Consider the following 16,413-nt stretch of genomic DNA (forward strand, 5'->3'; position numbering starts at 1 on the left):
TTTTTTTTATTTATTTATTTAACAGTACATTTCAATGGAGGATGCCTATGCAGATACTCACATGCTTAAACAAAATCCAGTCTTCAAGGACTTTCTGATTCAGGATTACACGTTTCCTCTTGTTTACAATGAAGTTCAATTAAATGAATAATGCATATATAGCAGAAATAAACACAAATGTTGGCATCTTTATGTCACAAAACTTTCTTACCATTTGGATTCAACTCTAATTAATAAATAACAGCTATACTGAAATAAATGAAGATAGTAAAAATATATCTATATTAAGATTTTATATTCACAGAGGCTATGATCTTAATCTGTAGAGAAAATTTGAGAAAAACTCTAAATGTACTTACCAATTTGATAGTAAGTTGCACATTTAAGGCACAATAAACCAAATATTTATTGTAAAAAATGCTACTTTAAGAGTCTTCAACAGAAATATGGAAGAAGAGAGGGGAAAGGAAGTTGTGAAAAATCCCAAACTCTCACACTGTATGGTTCTACAGGCAAAACCTCCTCTCCCATTAGCTCACCTTTGTCTAGCGATTTCTGTCCTGCTGCATCTGGCACATTTAGGCAATGTGTATCCAGACCTAAAAAAGTGTTTTGGGGTCCACCACCCGGACAGATCTGACTTTCTGCTGTTTCTCCACAGTCTACTTCCAGCTGCTCATCAGATTGAATCTGTACGCAGAAAGTTAAAGGCTGATCACTCTCACTCTCTTCCATGGCAGAGTTGTTAACGAGGTCAAGCAGGGACTGCCTCTCAGAATAAACCACCTTGGACATCAAGGAAGATGATGATTCTTGGGAATTGAAAGTGCTCTCAGGAGAGGAAAGAGAACAAGATGCTTCACTTGACAGAGCTGATGTCAAAGAGCATTTCTGTTGATCCTGCTTTCCAGAAATAAACAAGAAAAAAAGAAAAGTTTTTCCAAGTTATTATTTTTTCCAGGCTCTGCACTTTATAGGTATGCAACTGAAATGACAGCTAACCAAAAGCTAACATAATATGGTTGATTATCCATCCAAGCAAGCCTGAGACAAGGCAATCAATCTCTCGAAACTTTGGAAACTAGGTCACAAGGAAGTTAGAAACTAAAAAAAACCAAAACTTTTTGAAGGCTTAGAAACAACAGAGCAAGAAAAAAATACCATATTGAATGCATCCTTTCATGTCTCACAGTCATTTTCACTCTTTTTTCCATTCACTGTAATTCTCTAATCAAGAGTACAGAGGAAAAATCCTGAATTAGGCATTGAACCATTGAACACAAAGCTGTTTTGAAGTATTCAGTAAATCCATCAATGCCATAACCACAGACAGACAGCATAAGGAGTGTTAAAGCAGCACTGAAATGACCTCAGCACCCAAAACCATTTCACTCAGTCCATTCTAGGAACTAAACGTTCACCAAAAAGGTTGATAGGTAATGGTGAAAAGAAAACACAGGCAGCCATCAAGAAGAGGGCATAAAAAGTGGAATGGTACAAGATTTGTGCTGCTCATTCACTTGATGCAGCACATGAATCTGAAAAGGAATCCAAATTTCACTAGAGATGCATCAAAATTAAGCACATCTTAGGGTTCTCTATGTTGTACTCATCACCCAGCCTTATAACTAATGAGGGCTCAGAGATATCTAATCGTCACCCTCAGGAACGAGGCAATAAATGAGAGGGGGTATGATAGACACGTGATTCCACATCACGAAAAGTTAGAGAAGAAAAAGGTTTTCAGAAATATGTAGTTTCCCAAACAAGCAAATATATCTTTGCTTACAAAGCTTACAAGCTAACATCTCCGTCTATAGTAGGCGTTTGCATTGGTTGAGTTGTACTATTATCTGGTCAAGAAAATAAACAAGAACTAGCACTACTCTGCTTTCTAGACACCAAAAACCAGTAGAAGATAAGCCAAGGAAGATAGTCAGATGCACAAATAACACACGTGCAAGCACATAAATATATGCACAAATTAACTAGAAGATGACCAATTAACAAATAAAGCAATTGGAGGCAGAAGGAGATAAAGATTCAGATTGCAACCCTTAGTGGAAACCACAAGGAGTAATAATACAAAAGCCAAATGTCTTCTATCTGCTACTTTAGAAATTTATTCCTTCTGCAAATCATCCACTACTAGCCAGAGTCAGAATCAGAATACAAAACTTGATGGAGTGTAGTTCTGGCAGTTTTACATTCTCAATGCATATGTAGCATAAATCTCTGTAAGTATTAAAATAGATGATAACTAAACTGGAACTACTGATAATTAACAAAACGATGGTGTTGCTAGGGAAACCCAAACAAGTTGCAAACACAGTAAAGGAACTAGCCTGGAATATCTATCAAGAATCCGCTGGTAAACTAGAAATAAGATATATTCATATAAAACAAACTAAGAGTGACTTTTTTTTTGGATTATGCTATATAATATTCTGCAATTCAGTGTTGCTGTAATGAATACTACTTCCTTTCTACATTAAGAAATGCAAGATCATTTCCCTGTGTTTCTAATCTAGTAGCCTCATATAGCTATTAATCACTTGGTAAGATGAGGTGGCTGTGGTTCACCATTTGTTTGCAGCACTTTCTTCATTTCTATAAATTTTCTGAGTTATTCTTCCAGACAGTAGCAAACTCTGCAGGACTAGATCTTATTTACATCCCTATTACAATAAGTGAAACACTGTGTTTTAGTTGCATGTTTGATTTTAAAAAGGAATTCTTCATGTACTCACCCTCAAGCAAAGGGCAGGAAGGTGTTTTCTTGAACTACATGTATGAGTAACAAAAATGCCCTCGTGAGCACAAGTGATCTGTTCATCTGTCCTAGAGTTCATATTGAAGAGACAAATTGTTGAAGTGTTTGTACAGTCAAATAGAAGAACCAAAAATTAAAAGCCGTTGTTCATATGGTGTTGATCGTCTAATTTCAGTTATTTAAAGTCTTAAGAGGAAGTTGTTAGATCTCACCTATAATTTTCTGGTATTCTTGTTTGCAAAAGAAAGTGATGCTGAACTGAAAACTGTCTCAGTGAATGGAATTTCTTGTATCTGTTGTATATCTTTGTTTTCATTTTCGTGTTTTGTTAAATAAAAAAACTGTGAGGGAATAAAGCAGACTGCCACAATGTATTTCTCTTCTTCAACATTTGCGCATACATTTTTTTCTTGGCATGACAAATGTTTACCTAAGTGACAGAGTGGTTCCTCTGGAAGTTTTGTAATCATATATATAATAATAAATCTCTACATGGGAACACTTTCAAAATCAGAAGCCTGAGCAAGCAGATCATAAGGATTCCACTGGAGATTAGGCATTTATTTAGAGAAAAAATTATCACCACGAAACACTTCAACTGCTATTTTGGAATTGCTGCTGTTATCTCAGTATAGCTGCTGATTTTTGAACCATCCACTTGCAAAGAAATTAATGCAGATGATCAGTTAAGCTTTTGTCCTACAGATGTTAAAAAATATTTCTTCTTCCCTTGCTTTTTTTCTTCCACAGTACCCACAGATACTCATAAAACTAGAAAGCTCACAATCACTACTTTTGTTTTTAAAGTTTCAAAACACTTTTTATCAGCAGAGAACTGTACAGCAACTGAAGCTTTTTTCAGGAAGTGCAGCAAACTGATCGTTGCTCTAAAATGTAACAGAATCTGCACCTGGGTGGCTGTTAGCTTCCGCACTAGCAGTTTCCAATGTGGAGTTGATCTCAAGAAGCTTGGAGGCCTTTCTACTTAAGACATCATAGATCTGATTTTCCAAAATGTCCATAGCTCCTAGTTCCTATTTTGCAAAATGTCTTTGGCATTTGGAAGGCAGAATTACAGCTTAAAAATAAAATAAAAAAGAAATTTCCAGTCAAGAACCTGTGGTATCCATGATGCTGGTCAGAGCTTCCAGTGTAGATGTGTCTTTTCCAGCGGCAAACTGAAAAGATTCAAGCTGACCTTCCAAATGAGTTGTACCTCCAGAGTGTAGAGCAGAGCAGCAGCAGCTGGAGCTCTTTCCAGTGTCCATTCTTTGGGGTGAAAAGTTGACTGATTTGCTGAAGAGATACTAACATTCATCCACGAGGGCGAGGATAAGGGAAATCAGCAGCTAGACACAGAGACTGGAGGGAAGATGACCTTCAAGAGGAAGGGCTGTGGAAACAGGACCTCTCAAGTACCTGCACCACTGCCTGCCTCCCACGTGTCCCATGCTAAAACATTGAGGGCAGCTCTCAAGAGGAGCATAAGGGAGGAAGACAACCAGAGATCACCTCTGCAGCAACAGGCTGACAAGCAGCAGGAAGCCAGAAAAACAGCAAACTGAAAAATAGCACCTGCTTAAAACTCATCATCTGGAAAAATGCCAGTGTTCACTCTGAGGTGAGCAGATGGAAAAGACATCTACCATCTCTTGAAGCCGAGCCACTGAGGTATAAATTTCAAGATGCTTCATTATCGGCCTTCAGCCCAGAATAACTCTTGGAGATATATTGTCAAGTTTCCTATATTCTCCAATATTTATAGCCACTCGGCCATATTTAACTTTCAGTTAATACAGACAATAAAGTATCCTATTATATAGAGCATTCCCTGAGTGCCAGGTGGACTGTTTTACAGTGATTCATGCTGCACAACTGTTTAAGGAGAGGAAGTGAAGACTGACTTATCTGACAGAAACAGACGGGGCAAATAGATGACAGTATGACATAGACCCCATGCTTCAGGTGTGCTAGCTCAAGATCACCAGACAGGCAGATCTGTGTATTTATTATTGACTGTGTCCATGCGGGCTTCTCCAGCTCATCTGTGTTTTTCATATTTGCTCCTGCTTCACTGCCTGCATGACCACCCCAACCACTGGATGTCATTTCAAGGTACCAGTGCAAGAACCTCTACTACACCAACAAGATAGCTACTGCAATTTTTTATTCGTCCACAAGATGCAATAAGATAATTTGGTAACAAGTATACTACTGAATATACCTAGATTTAACTTTCAGCTGGGAGAGGGAAAGGCTTGAACTCAGGATTCCTCTTTTCAGCTGCATTACCATCTCAAACTGAATTACTCACATCCTAATACAGAATTAGGTAAACCTTGTACCTTGAAGCTCATATAAGAGGAGATGAGATCACTGTAAAGAGCATCAATAGAAAAACAAGACTGATAGAGCAATAAGTGGCTAATAAATAGGAGAGGCACTTGATTACACACGAGGGTTCATACTACTTATTCTAATTTATGAAAAGAAGCTAGGCAGTAGGGAATATTCTGGACATGGTCCACAACAAGGTAGAAGGACAGCATAGATTTTGGGAGTATAATTACTTTCTTTTTTCTAATCTCTTTTTCAGAGGTATAGAGGAAAAGAACGGACATCATCCCTGTTAGAAGAGACCGCTTGCCTTTCACTTCTCCTCTTTGCCACAAAAGCATTTTTAAATTCAGCCATGTAAAGAACAGCTTGCTTGAATAAATACATAAAAATCTGTTGTATGATGCTACCAGCTTCACAAAACAAAAGACGATTTTGGATTGAATTAGAAAATACAAATCTTGTGAAGACTTGGTTACAGTAGCATGTTAAAAACCTCATAAAGAAAAGACACAGCACATGTATGAAGCAGAGTAACATCTTCCATTCTCAAACAAAGCAAATATGTCTCCTTCTGAAGGAGGTGTTCTTGCCTGTATGAGGCTCTCAACAGTGTGGGCTACAGTACTTGTGTGAACCATCACAGGGCAGAGGTGAGGGGAAACAATTAATCCATCCATATCTCACAGAGAGCCACACAGAGAGAAAGTCTCCAGCCTCTGGTTTAGGCTACCAGCCAATAGCCCACCACCTAAAGAATGATTTGTTTCAACCATTGAGCAAGAAAAAGCTAATTATGGTAACACTTACCAAATGAGGAGGTGGAGGCTCGGCCACGTACGAGGGAGGTGGTGTGTCTGTTATTTCTGGGTCATCATGTTCACTTTCACTATAGCATTCTAAGGCAGATATGGAAAATGAGCAAAAACAAAGTGTTAAACCAAAACTCATTTTTTTCTTCACAGTGCTGTGCTCACCAAAGTTCCTCAAGTAGAATGTTATGGACTGTAAGATGCTAGTGTCTTCTATGCTGAAAATTAACCCACTCTTGATAATGCTCTGCTGCTTCATAGCAACATTTTCTTCTTCTTTTTTTTTCTTTTTTTTTTTCCTTGGTATAGCTGAAAACACTAGGTGTCACTGCTCTAGATAACTTTACTACTAAGTGGCGGTTCTTTTTTCCTCCCTTCTCAGCCTTTAAATTAAATGCTACACCATCTGTGACAGAACTTGCAGAGACCTGTTGCATGTAGCTGATGCTGCCTCTTAATCTCTGTAACGAGCAAATTCTCCTGGAGCTGGCAATGGGCGTTGGAGTTTTGGCTACAATTCTGGAAAAAATAGATTGCTCACATGATGCTTTGGAAACCATAAGACACCCTCAGGAGACTTTTGTCACCACATGGTAATTTGGCATGCCACATGGCACAGCAGTACAGTTGCAGAGCTAGAAATAAAAGTAGACACAGTACTCTCAGACTATACATACCACAAGTAAAAAACAATCTGACAGAGGCCTGGAATCTCTTGAGAGGTGGCAGAGAGGCAGTCATAATATTTAATTACATGTGTAGCAGAGGGAGGTACTTTCCAGCACTTCTCAGCTGCTTTTTAACAGCGGATTACATGAAGTGCTAATAGTTGATAAAATGAGACACACACAAGAAGGGGAGGCAACAAATTGCTGGATTCTATTCCCAGGGCCTGGCTGTAACCACTGGAAAAGATCACTTCCCCCTGTGAAATCTCCCAGCATGCACCAGCCATTCAGACCTGTATTATTATCCAATCAGCTGTAATTACTGTATCTTCTAATTAAATTAATGTTGGCATGCTTTCTTTTCATGTATGTAATTTGAGGGTTATAATAACCATAGTGTGAGGAGAAAAAAAAGTAGTGAGAGAGAAAAATGTTATACATTGGAGAAAGAGAGGTTTCTAAGACGTTAACGAAATGAAACTTTCTCTCAGTATTTTTTGGAGAACCATAGGATTTTAACAGCATGGCTGTTGTTTTGTTTACTGAAAATATGTGCTGGTGCATCTTAGCATTGAGGACTGAGAATGGCTACAGAACAGCCCATATCAAATTCTAAGGCTCTGTGAATGTTTTGTTCTTGAGTAACTCTTGGTATCAGCTGTTTCTGATACACTAAAGAGGGTCACAAAGAGTTACAGTGTGTGACACAGAGGCAATAATCAGGTTGCTGGGAGCAGAAAAGTGGCTGTGTGTAACAGCGGTGCATCTGCAAGGGCACATCCAAACAATTATGTCAGTGGGTTTCTGAATCCCTCTCATGACAGATCCTGGAGCACCTGTGACAGAAAATCTGTGTCATATTTTGCTTTTATTAATATTTTTTGGCTCTCTTATTTTGAGTCAGGTTTTATAACTCTCAACTCAGTCAATACAACTCAAAAGATCAGTGGGCCCCTTTCAGTGATACCGTATCTCACCAGTGTTTCTATGTCTCCTCTGCACTGTGTCAGTGTGGTGTTGCTAGGTTCTGTAGCCAGAGAGACTCAAGGTGATAATTAATGAAAAAATCTGATAAAGTTTTGGCCCATCAAAAACTATGAAAGACATTATCTGTTTAGACATAAAAACTATAGTTAGAAACATACCTTCTTCACTCTTCCCATTGGGTGCCTGAGGATCTACAGCCATCCCCAGCTTGCTTAGCCACCTGTGTTTGAAGCAGGAAGGATATATTTTTAGCAGTATTTACATGCTATTTTGACTTCTTCTCCCCTTTCAACATGTATATTCATTAACCCAAAGTCTGAATGTTAGTTTCTTTCTATATCTCAGAGTATTTTCTAGGAAAACGCCTATTTCCTGATTACTAACATTCCCATTCCTTTTAACAGCTGTGGATTAAGTTGCCAGTAGAAGGAGAAATGCACTGAGCACCTCACAGGCCCACCTTGTAATTTCTAATAGACTACCAAGAACTTTCTTTTCCTATGTATGGATTTCTGAACTAGTGTCAATCAGATACTACAGCAAGCTGTGTAGTCCCATTTTACAGCCCTTGTGCTCTTCTCAGGCTGGACCTGATAAGCAGGACTAGTTGCCTGGAACATGTTTTCCTCCTGATCTTGAGAAAAAAAACACCACTAATGACTGAAGAGCTGCATTTCTGGAACCCAAAGGAAAACTGTTAGTGTTATAACGCAATATCAGTGACTTACATATCTTTCATGCAAGGTGATGCTCATGCAAGAGGCACAGGAGCCATAGAAGATGATGTCAGCTGCCCTTGCCAATACCTATCATGCACTGTTTTTGCTTTTAAGTCATTTGGAACTACCAAGATTTTAAGAAACTAACAATTGAAAAAGCTCAAGCCTTTCAGATTAAAACTCAAGGCCTAAATAGGGAATGTAAGAAGGGCAGTAATTAAAATTCATAACTTGGGGAAAATATGGTGTTGAATCTTGATTATACTGAAGTACTGGAATACTGAAAAATTTTCTGTTTAGAACAATGGCAACGTAACTTGATTTTTAGACTGTCATATACACAACAGACCTGCATAAAAATGTGCAATTTCTATAAAAGTGCATTAATTACTTTCTTCTAATAGAAAATTTAAACAGAATGGGCTTTATTTAATCTAAACAAAAGAAAAATGTTACTAATACAAGATTTCAATAAGAGCAAGGTAAGACAGACCACTAGTAATTGTATGCATTTAGCCAGGTACATGCGTAGAGCTAACAGCACAAATTTGCTTTTCATATTTGCATTACTATGACTAATAAACTCACTGTGTTTTAATAGATACATACACATGGAAAGTTGCAAAACGTCATGATCTACCAAGTATTTAAGTACACAAGTAACTCAACACACAAGAATGCCCCAGTGACTTTCAGTAGAACCACTCACATGCATATGTATGTGTGGGACTGGAGCCAAACGAACAGATGTCTTTTAGTCTGTTTTGACATATGCGTGAGTATGCATGTACTTTCTGTATTAAATCCATGTATTTTATACTTTGCCAAGGAAAACATCATCAGTTACAACAGTGAGGAATTAGGAGTAATACAGTGTAGTACAAGCTGCTCCAGCGCTTTGCTACTTAGCTTTCAGCCAAGATGAAATTTACTCTAGAAGTGGAGTTTGAAGAAAATCATTCTGGGGCGTAAGAGAGGAGACACCTGTGTAGATTTCAATCACTCACTTACATGAGACTAAACATTTCCAAAATGTCATTAAGATGCTGACAATTTCCAGCTGGGCTCCAAACAAGCTGTTAACACTCACATGTCCTCCATTAGCTCTACATTTTTCTTTCTCCCTACACTCTTCCTTTTTCTCTCTCATTCAGTCAGTTTCTCTACAGAAGTATTTCTGGCCAACAGCCCTCATTTTCAGTCTTCCTCAGCCACCTTCCCCTCACTGTGTTGAGGAACACTGGTAGGAAATGCAGCCATACAGAAATAGACAGTCATTTCCCCAACTGCATGATCTGGGCTTCTCCAAGTTGCAAAGAGCAAAATGTTCTTACATCTGTATTTATGTGTATGTATCTATACAGTAGATTTATGAATCGATATGCATGTGCCCTACTGTAGTACAGTACTGTTGTGCTGAAATGCTACGAGATCTCCAGGATGAACAGTAAACTCTTTATGAAGAATCTCAGAAAGGTCATCAGTACACCCATGATTAAGATTTGAACCTATTTATCATAGAAGTTCTCTTCCTATTTCAACTATACTGATTTGTATCTGTTTTTTGGCCATTTAATGAAATAACATTGTGAGCACAGTACTTTCTGAAGTAATAAATACAAAGAAGATATGAGATGTATACAAATCAGTTCAAACTGGATCAATCACAAGTAATATCTACTTCCAATAGCTCAGTAGTTCCTAAAATGGTGGCATTAAGTACCCATTTTCACTGCTCTCATTAAAAAAACCTGCATGAATAAATTGTTGTCCCTACAGACATTTGTGGAAAGAAAATGTCTAATGTGGAGTAAGGATTGTTTAACTACAACACAGTTTGGCAGTGAGGCAAATGTTTAATTAAAAAAAAAAAAAAACAGCTCTTTATATCCCTCTAACTTTCTTTGTTCACTGACATGCTATTCTGAAAGCAAACAATATTATATTCAAGCACTAGATCATTTCTGGAGCAAAGCTATGTAAACCTTTTCCTCTCTTTCCTCACTTCTCCCAAGGTGATGAACTTGCTAGAAAATCTTTGCATCTCTTCCATGGGAAGGAATTCCTTCAAATATTTTCAGTCTGGTAGCAAAATTATACTAATAATGAGATTCAGTTTTAAACTCCATTAGTGAACAAATAGTAGTATTTTCTTTCTATGTAGTGATCTGGAGGGAAGAAAAAAAAAAAAAACTTAGTAATACCCTGAAGAACTTCATCAACAACTGCTCAACAGTGAGAGAATGAACTTTCAAAGCGTTTTCAGATGTGAGGCAGGATGAAAGAGGGCCAGTCACTCTCTCTACTCACGTGTTCATTTCCAGAACATTTTCTGCAGCAAAATAAAATGTCTTGATCTGTGGGTGGCTGATCTTAATAGCACTTTAAATAAAAAAATAGAAGAGAGATGAAGAGAACTAGTTTACATAAGAAAAAATAGCTGAATTATTTTAAATATTTTAAATATTTATTCATTCCACTATATTAATCCAGATCAGCTTATCTGTCCATACAGTTATTTCCTTAAAATTCGAGATTATTTTTAGCTCATTTCCTAGGCCACATAGTATTCAGTATTCAGTATGAAATGCATGAATAAAAGATGAAGGAATAAGGAATAAAACAAAGGCTTTTATTATGCCGTTCCATTCGTTTCTTGTGTATCCGTATCTTGAATATATATATTCCAACTCAAAAATAAAATAAACTTGAGAAAGGTTCAGGAAAAGTGCCAGGGATGACCCAAGATAAAGGATATGTTCTGCGCATGACTAATCAAGCTAAGAACCCACAGCATATAGAACTAATGGTAAAAAGAAGGGAGGTATAATAACAATAACATCACTCATGGCATACAGCAAGTAAATAGAAACTGACACTTTGCTGTTTTATTCCATTACAAGTTTTAGGAGTCACCAAAGAAGCAATTAGGCGGCAGATTTGGAAAAAAAAAAATGGAGGTAGTGACTTCATATGCCTGTGGATCCTTCTCCCATGAATGCTGTTAAATCAGCCTTAATGAATTCAAAATTATGGAAATTACCAAAGGTTAATAAATACACTGATCTACTTCTGACTCAGGAAGCTTCCAATTGGTAAATAGTTTGGAGTATGGAGGAGCATTTTAAGGAAATAGCACCGTACGTTCTCTCCTCTCCTTTAATTTTTGCTAGGCACCTGCTTTGGGCCACTTCAGAAGGAAGGATGGATACCAGGTTGGACTGCTTTGGTCTGATCCAGTGTGCTTGTTCTTCATGCTGCCTTGAGAGCGAAGCACCAACTCAGAAAAAAACATTTTTACCTTAAATATTGACCAACATATACCTTTTGTATATTGTTCTAACATACTAACAGTGTTTTGAAGCTGACTCCTCTAAGAAAAGGGGAAAGAAAAAAGGAAATTTACTCCTGATATCAACTGCTTTGTAGTTCACCAGCTACTGAACAGCTACTTAGAAGAATACATTGACAGTCATAATAGATGTGTTAGGGGAAACAAAATTAGTTAATTTAAAAAGCAGGATTGGTTTCCTTTAGGAATCAAAATTCCTATATCCCAGGAACCCAACCCTTAGTCCCTGTATCTTTTTGCCACAACACTCAAGCTTCTACTAAAGTTCAATATTGGCTCTCTTGAGTGAAAGACAACAGGATCCACAGAGACATGGGATGCTGGAAGCAAGTGAAAGTTAATATAACCAATTATTTATTGCAGTACGCAAAATTAATGATGTCTGACTCCTTGATGTGCACACATTAAAGAAAAAAAGTCATCAGCAATGTAACAGGATGATGGAAAATGGTGGAAAATGAACTAGCCAACTGAAACATTCTAGAAGCGTAGAATGAAAGAAAAGTCTTCAGCTTTTCTTATTTTTACTGGCACATTTCCAGTGGGACATGATCTGTTCTGACTATAGATATGTCCCTTAAGAAAACACTACTTTTGAATTACATGTGCCATACCCATTTGTAACATCTGTTTGTCTCAGCATCAGACCATGCTTTGATTGAATATCCATCAGTAAGACTTTCTGGAGTCATTTTCTTTGTAAAATATTGTCTCTGGCTGAGACTGCAGCCAGATTTCTTCTTATGTTCCTTGTGACATGACACTATCCTTGTGTCAAGCACAAACTTGTGGAAGCACAAACTGTTTGACTGGGCCCCAACTGACCAAGCAGACCAGATTAGTCCTCACAGTCCTCTCCTAACTTACTCCATATCCAGAAAATGATAAACATGTTTCCATCACAGTCACAGACAGCCAATAGCTAAAAAAGTGAAGAAAAACATTTTCTCCTGGTTCTGCGTTTCATGATTCAACCACCTTCCTTCTGACAAAACAAAACTCCTAGTATTAAAAACTGTTGACACCTTTCACTGGGGGGGGGGGGGGGTTTAATCTTAGGAACACATAAAGCACAACACAGCGTGTGACCAGAACAAAAAAGGCTTTGGACTGCAGCAACTCCCCTCCAAACTCTTGAAGTGTACTCATAAGCAGCTGGAAGTCAGTGTTGCATATGGAGTTGGGAGGGAATATTTTTAATTGTGTTCACTGCTAAACTAACCGTACAAACTGAGACTTCAAGTAGAGCCCAAAGCTGCACCACAGCAGTCTAACAAGTTGTCTCCGCTGAAATGTAAGCATCATTATTTGAATCACAGTTGAACTCCCAACCCAAGAGAAGGCATCTAAGACGTATTGTCATTTATTCATGAGCAGTGAACAACGAAGAAGAAAACAATAATAATAGTAATAGTAAATTAGCATACTGTTTTACTTTTTAATTATGGTTTTAGTAGAGCACATCTGCCAGAGAATTTTCAAAAACGTTTTTGTTATATGTGGGTTTTTTTCAGCAACACATTCAACATCTCATTATTTATACAACACAGAAGAACTCCCCACAGTTTCACTGTCAGGCACTACTGAAATGCAGTACTTCGCATCAGCATAAAAAATCATGCATAACTTGTGCTAAGAGACAAGCTTACTGCTTTTTTTTGCATTCCGTTGCTCTGTCCACACTGAAATCTGGAAGCCTGATAAATCCTTCTGCTTTTTCAGCCTGCAGTAAATAAATAAATAAAGTCAGATAAACCACTTGATAAACTACCAGACTCCAGTTCTTAATGATATTTAACATGCAAGTGCTTGTTTCTAACAGCTTTTTTATTCTACAAAAATACATTCTCATCACCATGGGGATATATTAACACCTAATGTTTTAGCTGATATTTGGGGAAAAGAACTGTTCCTACACCAGCTACTCTTCATGTGAGTCCTGAGTACCAGAAAGACACCACTCCTGTCTGTGTAAGAGCATGAGAATAGGATTTGTTGTACACTTCCAAATATCAAATAATCTGAAGAAGGAAGGAAGGAGCTTCACCTCATCATTAGGTAGATGGGCCCACTTCCTGACCACAGGGTATTTTTTGTTTGTTTGTTTGTTAATCTAGAGCACCCTTACCTAAGACATATGATTAAGTTGTAAGTCAAGCCCATAGTCTGAAACTGTGAAGGGCAAAACTTAGGTTTTGATCAAACCAGGACTAAAAGCAACAGTTAGAGGAACCCAGCTCCTTTGCAGCAATCCATAATTACACGATGTGGTTCAACGAAGAGACCAGCCAAGCATTGTGAACATATGGAAAATAAAACAGTAACATCCCTGGTCCCTGTCAGCTGGACTCTGTCGGAGTGGCATCAGCAATACTGGAATTATTTGTAGGCCTTAAATCCCTGTTCTTGCTGCCTACAGCTGAAATATCTTCTTTTACTACATCCATCTACATTCACCTAATCAACCACAAGAGATAAGACTGCTTCTAAGAGGAGTAGACAAAATTCTGTAGCACACAATGACATTAAAAGAAAAAACAACCAACCAACCACCAACAACAAAAACAGTACTTTTCAAAATACAGAAAACATTCACTCCTAAATCAACTCTTTACTGCTCCCAGCCTTTATCCCTGGCCACATTACAATTCTGAAAATGTACACCGAGTTAACGGAGGTAAAATATACACAACAATTACAAAGACAGAGGATAAATGGAGATGATTGACAGCACCTGAAGTTAGATTATGCATGAATATGAAAAGACTATAAAAGGATGTTCATCAAGACAAATCTGATTTTTAACTCTTGAAAGTACAAATATGGAAGTTAAATATGGATATACAATGGGTGTTTCACTAGGTAGCTTTCAAGTACCTCTAACATATCTGCTCTTTTCCATAAGGTAAATCACAATGTAACAATCATTCCTCCAGTTTACATGCATTAAATACTCAGGTCAGAGATTTATACTTTACATCTTCACCAATAAACAGTTTATCCCGCACCAGGACCACAAAAGCAGTGGAAGGTGGGTTGTTCTTTTCTTTGTGAGGTTTTTTTGATATTTTCTTTCACTACAGAGAAAACAATAGTGTTCATCTGCAGCTGAGCAGAAAAAGAAATTTGATTTTGCAGTGTGGTTTCATTTGTACAGAGGAGTGTTTATATTTTATTGTGGCTCTTTAACTTTCTCTTTTTACTTTCGTACCTGTCAGATTTGTTTGGTGCCTGCCTTGTGGAGCTTTTGTTTCCATTCCACAGGTTGGAATTTAGCGAGGCTAACTTCATGGAGACAAAATAATAATAGACTAAATGAAAAAAAGTTACAAAATAAAAAAAACTAAAAAAAAAAATCACAAGATTTTTTTTTTTAAAGGGAGGGTATCGGTTGTTTTTTTTTTAAATATTTGTATTTCAATCAATTACACATGTAGGTATTATTTCCTCCACAGATTCATAGTACAGCAAGTACACAGGGATGAGTAGGTGAGTAACTGTGAATAAATGAGGAGTTCTATTAACATGGGCTGCACTGCTCTGAACATAAAGAACATATTGTCCTGTTCTTGCACCACAAAGAGCGGTCATTTACCAGACCAAATGCAGCAAGAACGCTAACATCCCCAATTGGTTCCCAAGACCAGTCTGCAAACAGCAGAGACAAATCTCAAAAAACAGCCTTTTGGTATCAAAGTCTTTATTATACACATCACCGGATGAGAAATTTCTGCAATACAAGTTGTTAATGTGGAACATCAATCAGTAGCGTCCAGTATAAAACAGCAGAGATCCAAAAGACACTTTGAAAAGGAATATACCTGGCCACATTCTTATCCACACATGGGCTGATCATATGAACTATCAGATGTGAGAGTGGATGAGTACAGGTTGGAGTATTTTGGCCTGACATGTGAATGTTGTTGTAGCTCAGCCAGCTTTACTGTTGGTGCTGTAGTCATTGTATATACTATACTATATGTATAGTATAGACCATTGGCTGCATCCTGTAAATTGTTTAGGATGCTGTACAAACACTCTTGAGGAGATTAAGTCCACACATTAGATAAGTACTTTATACGAGAATTAGGGCATTCAGATTATGTATTGGGCCCTTAAATCATCTGCATTGAGTAACTCAATGAGGGGACACACCTGGGTGCTCCCACTCATGCAGAGATGGCGCTTGGACTTGAACCACTGGCACAATGAGCATCTAATTTAGAAGAATACTCTCTAAATTTTTCATGGAAATAGATCTGTAGGTTTTGATTTCATATACCCGTATTACTATAGAGAAATCTCCATTCTTATGCAGCATCTGGCATGTTCCATTTGGTAAAAAAATAGAGGATGTTCAATGCATAGCATATTGACTTTATATTACTTCTATCCTTGATTTCACACTTTTTATAAGAAAATTTTAATATTTCATTTTATGTATGAGAGAAAGGAAGGAAGATAACAGCATGAATTGTACACTTCTTTTTCACTATTGTTTGCACCTCAGGTGTGCCATCTTTGTAATAGAAAGCAGGTGTTTGATGGATATGTAGCTCCATTATTAACAGACAAAAGGAAGCAGAGGGAAAAAAAAAGGATGTAAGTGTAATTTGTCATTACAGTCAGAAAAAAAATTCGAATAAACATTAGGAAATCATCTTCTTGGTCATCTCTGGGATGAATATAACATTTTAAAATGCTGAAAGTGCAGAGAAGACTTAAATATTTACTTTTATCTCAAATGTTATCTTTAATGTGATTT

General features: G+C 37.4%; 1 protein-coding gene across 13 annotated transcripts in view; it reads right to left on the reverse strand.

The window, feature by feature from the left end:
* Positions 1-16,413, reverse strand: part of IPCEF1 (interaction protein for cytohesin exchange factors 1) — a 72,491-nt gene that overhangs the window by 20,251 nt on the left and 35,827 nt on the right. For 8 of the 13 annotated variants that reach the window (XR_002436259.1, XM_021389384.1, XM_021389382.1 and 5 more), the window contains 5 exons: positions 13,298-13,371; positions 10,607-10,678; positions 7,736-7,797; positions 5,921-6,009; positions 540-903 (listed from right to left, as the gene is read on the reverse strand). Coding sequence is in view for 12 of the 13 variants with exons in the window: in XM_021389384.1 (XP_021245059.1) it covers positions 540-903; positions 5,921-6,009; positions 7,736-7,797; positions 10,607-10,678; positions 13,298-13,371 (661 nt within the window). In the remaining variant the exon portion in view is untranslated. The other 5 variants (XM_021389383.1, XM_021389379.1, XM_021389389.1 and 2 more) reach the window with 4 other exon arrangements.

Source organism: Numida meleagris, chromosome 3, assembly GCF_002078875.1.
Source record: "Numida meleagris isolate 19003 breed g44 Domestic line chromosome 3, NumMel1.0, whole genome shotgun sequence".
Classification (NCBI taxonomy): domain Eukaryota; kingdom Metazoa; phylum Chordata; class Aves; order Galliformes; family Numididae; genus Numida; species Numida meleagris.